Source organism: Gavialis gangeticus, unplaced genomic scaffold, assembly GCF_001723915.1.
Source record: "Gavialis gangeticus isolate Ggan-Ray unplaced genomic scaffold, GavGan_comp1, whole genome shotgun sequence".
In the NCBI taxonomy this organism is placed as follows: domain Eukaryota; kingdom Metazoa; phylum Chordata; order Crocodylia; family Gavialidae; genus Gavialis; species Gavialis gangeticus.
In genome coordinates this window covers 219,073,795-219,078,120 of record NW_017729032.1, presented here as the reverse complement: position 1 = coordinate 219,078,120, position 4,326 = coordinate 219,073,795, and the positions used below count along the sequence as shown (strand labels likewise).

At 38.9% G+C, this 4,326-nt stretch overlaps 1 protein-coding gene across 7 annotated transcripts in view; it reads right to left on the bottom strand.

Moving 5' to 3' along the window:
* The window catches only part of TIAM1 (T-cell lymphoma invasion and metastasis 1), a 333,643-nt gene that overhangs the window by 104,865 nt on the left and 224,452 nt on the right, over nucleotides 1-4,326 (bottom strand). For all 7 annotated transcript variants that reach the window (XR_002098932.1, XM_019524607.1, XM_019524606.1 and 4 more), the window contains 2 exons: nucleotides 3,511-3,696; nucleotides 43-189 (listed from right to left, as the gene is read on the bottom strand). Coding sequence is in view for 6 of the 7 variants with exons in the window: in XM_019524607.1 (XP_019380152.1) it covers nucleotides 43-189; nucleotides 3,511-3,696 (333 nt within the window). In the remaining variant the exon portion in view is untranslated. The remainder of the gene's footprint in view (nucleotides 1-42; nucleotides 190-3,510; nucleotides 3,697-4,326) is intronic.

Sequence of the window (4,326 nt, the reverse complement as noted above, 5' to 3'; positions counted from 1 at the left end):
AAAAAAAAAAAAAAAAAATCAAGCTTAGTCCTTGCTGCCTACCTGATTAATGCTTGGTCTCCCCTGTTTTTTCTTTGAGGTAGTATCCAGCCCCCAAAGAGAAGAAAACCGGCTTCTCCGTTTGCTAGCAGATCTGGACATGGCCTGTGTCCTTCTCCTCACTCCGGACTCCCCAGTGCGAGCTGCCACCTGTCAGTGACATAAGGTTTTAAAACCAAAGGCTGCAGTACCCCAGGATATCCCCATTGCTTACCTGCTTTAACAACACAGGCTAATGGGAAAGAGGTAAGTACAAGAGTAACAAATACATATTCCCAACAGGAACAACATTAATGAGGCCAGCCTATTTTCTTCCTACTGTAACTCAATTCATTTCATCTGACATAAAACCCTCCTAAAATTAGCAGTGTCCAAGGTTCTTGGGTGCCAAACTGAAAATGTTTTAGAGGTTCAAGTCTCCAGGACTGAGCACTCAACCCTTTAAGTATCACCACTTCTTTTACAATGTTGTTTCAATCTAAGCACTCAAGAACTGAGGTACCCCAAGTGTGAGCCACCATCAAAAAGCATGGTGTCTGTCTCTTTATTAATACTTGCAAAGTGCGCTGTACATACCTGACCAGAAGCTTAACTTTTAACAGGCCAACTAATGCGGCCGAAGACTTTTAAATGAAAAGATTTTCTTAATGGAGAACAGCGTATTTAAAAGCTAGTAAAGAAAAAATAAACAAAACACCTACATTACTTTATTCATGGCAAAAAATTCTCCCCCATCCCTTCTCATTTCTGCCTTTCTGCTAGCACACCTCTTATTCACTGTAATGCTGCAGGATGCCTGCATTACTGTGAAATCACAAATTCCCAGTAAAGCATGGTGTCCAACAGCAGGGGCAGAGGTATGGGGCCTACTTATTAACCTACTGCACAATTTTAAAGATTTTTAAGGGCTTTGTTTTATAGATTTTTGTCAATTAAATATGACAAAACCTAAACCAAAAACTAAACCTAACTAAACAACCCTACCCCCCTAGAATCAACCCTATATTCCAACAAGACTCAATTTTTTCTGTAGTTATACAAAATGATGTGAACTGAGGTGCACAACTGTGATGAGCTGAGATGATATTGCCAGTTAGATAAGCTTCAACTGCTTGGGCATTTGAAAAAAAAAAAATTATCCCCTTTAACTATCCATTTAGCTGAAAGATTTTTCTTCACATGACAAAACAATTCAGTAAAGTTTCTCAAACTGGGGAATTCTTCATGGGAATAAAACAGAACATCAGCCAGAAACAAAGCCTCCCATTCTCCTTGGGTACTCCTTCCAACATTCAGGACAAAGGTTATGTCAAATTATTAGTGCTGAGTCAAGACAGCCAAGCTCCTCTTTGTAAGAGAGGGAGTGGTAAGAAGAACAGCAAGTCCAATTTGGGGAAAAAAGTCCAGCAGACACACCCGTCTTGCAGACCTGGAGATGAATTTCCTGGAATATACTTTTAATAGATTCCAACACATTAAACTAATAAACAGCAACAGTATTTGGCATGCGATCATGCCTAGAACAAAGAAACCTGTGACGGTAGCTCTATGACCAGGGCTGAGAAACTAGTTGTTCTGGTATCTTAAGAGTGAATTGAATACTGTATAAAGACTGGAATAAAGTACTGGGTTGGGTATCCAGAGAACAGATGTACTAGGAATAAGGGTGATTTTTCTCTAGAACACTAGGCAAAAAAGGGAAAAAGAGAAATTGAGACATCATTGCAAATTTCTGGGCTTACACACAAACTCTTACTAAAATCTGATTCATTTATCTATCAGATTTGTCTTTGCTCTCAAAGATATGACAAGTCCTCTTTGTCGTAACATCACAAAAAAACAACCCATCTAACAATGGCACCCAAATGCCTCTGCTTAGACCATGTCTGCAAATGCAGTGTAGGACCTTTTATAAGAAATTGTTCTCAAAGAAAGAAACCCACTTAATTAGCAAACAAGGCCAAGTCTTCAGCTTTTGAAATGTACAAAGCTATGGTGATTTACAACAGCTGAAGGTGTAGCCCCATGAGTCACCTAGAAGAGGTGGACTGTTCTTTCACTGTGTTGTCAAATTGTGCTCATCACCACAGTACCTTAGGGCCTTCAGGGTGCCTCAACTCAATATTTGGGGTTAGCTGTACCATCAATGAATTTATTTAGGAAGAAAGGGAAAAGGAGTAAGACAAGAGACTGCCAAATGACAGAAAACATTTTATTCCAAAGATAACATTCAAAACACACTCCACTCTTTTCATTTGGAACCCCTAGAGAAAGTCACACGAAGAAGTAGATTTGTAGGTACACTCCCTACAATGCAGTGAAATTCGGCACTCATTAGAAGTGGGAGGCAGAAAAATGAACACAAATGTAAATGAAAAGCCACTTAAAAAATATAAATTCACCAGCAATTATCAGGATGATGACGCTAATCTTTTTTTATATAAAAGAACAAAGATGCCTTTGCCTGAATTACAGCTCTGTATTCAATTGAAGGGTACAGCTGACATCTACAAGACAACAGCAGAGCTCAGCTATTTCTGTAGTGCTCCAGGAACTCAGGCCTAAACTACTGGCATGCTATTTAAATTCATAATTTAAAAAAAAAACCCAACAATTTGCAGGGTGTTTTGGTATGTTTTGAAGAGCTGATTTATGTTGTTTAAATTTCAACCATTTTACACAGCCAAAGCTTGTTTGTAAAATGGAAAGGAATACAGAGGAGGTTTTTAACTTCCTTCAAAATGCCAATCACTGCAAACAGGATGCTGGCATAGGTAGGCAACAGTCTCATCCAGACAGCTGAGAAGTAAGCCTTAGCCTACTGAATATGATCTGATTTGCATTGAAGAGACTCCTGTTCGTGTTACTAAGCTCTGAATCAAGCTCCTGCAGATAGGCATTAGAGATGGGTCCCAACTGCAAAGTTTAGAGCCATATCTAAATCTTAGCAAGTTTCAGAACTGTTCACACCCAGCATATTAGTTCAGGACATTAGAGAGATGGAAGCCCCCTGCAAAGAATAGGTCCACGTTGATCCCAAGACTGGATCTTGGGTTTTGGGGCAGGGCCATCTCTATCACCTACAGAACCACCCTATTCATAAGGAAGTTAGGACTCAATAATTAGGACTCAAGAGTCAATGCCATTTTTGTATCAACTGTATTGAAAGCAGGTATTCATAAAGTAGATCTATTAATTAATATCATGTGTTTAGAACAGCCACAGTTCTCATACTCTGATAACAGAACAGGTTTCATAACCCAACACATTTGAGGCAACAAGTTGATATCACCTCTTTTTAAAATAAGATTAAAGGTCTGGACCCATCTCAGGATGCTGAAGTTCCTGCACACTGCAGTAAGAATTTACCCCACAGACTAACTACTTTGACTGATTCAATTTCTGCATACAACAGCCAGGAAATGTAGAGTTTAGCAGCAGTGACCTCTTGAGGTATCTGTTCAAACTCACCAGCGCGTGAAAAGAAGAGACGGAAAAGATCCCAAGGCGACCCATCACAACTTTAGTTGGACGACTTGCAAAACCAAGCAGCCTTTTGGGGTTTGGCAGCTCTCCTCCTTGAAGGCTGGCTAAATAACAACGGTAGCGAAAAAGGTCCATTTGGAACTGTTCAAGATTTTGCTCCCAAACAAAGATCTATAAAGCGAGAATTGGAGAGTGGAATATAAGGCAGAGAGAACAAGAGCACAATAATAAATAACATCTCTCTTGATGTATATTACACTTCACATTGCCTTACAGCTTTGTCAACACTGATTATATTTTCCAAGAAGAGGGGGAAGAAACAAAAGGAGGATTAAAACAAAAAGTTTTTTAATTAGTTAGAAAACAAATATTTTTATATTCGTGGCTGAAATCTTCTCCCAAGATAACAGCTACTTTGAAACAATGCTAATTAACTGTATTAAGATTCCATTTTTAATTTGCTTTGTACTGCAGGATTCTCTTCTGAGCAGTCCTTAAGAGGAGTCTTTTATGCATGAAGGACAATAAAAATTTAAAAAAAAAAAAGAATAAAAATCACAAGATTCTACAAACAGAGGGTCCTAGATTATCAGCAGCAGCAGCCAGGGTAGTTTAAGAATCACTGGAACTTTATGTTATACTTGAAAAAGTGAAGTACGCTGGGGATAATGAATCTTTTCAGTGGAAGAACTCTATAATCAGCATATGTGAGGACTCGTTTAAATAATTTAAATTGCTAGTAGGAAAGGGTTTCAAAACCCAACTAGATAAATGTGTGTGTGTGTGGGGGGGGGGGGGGGG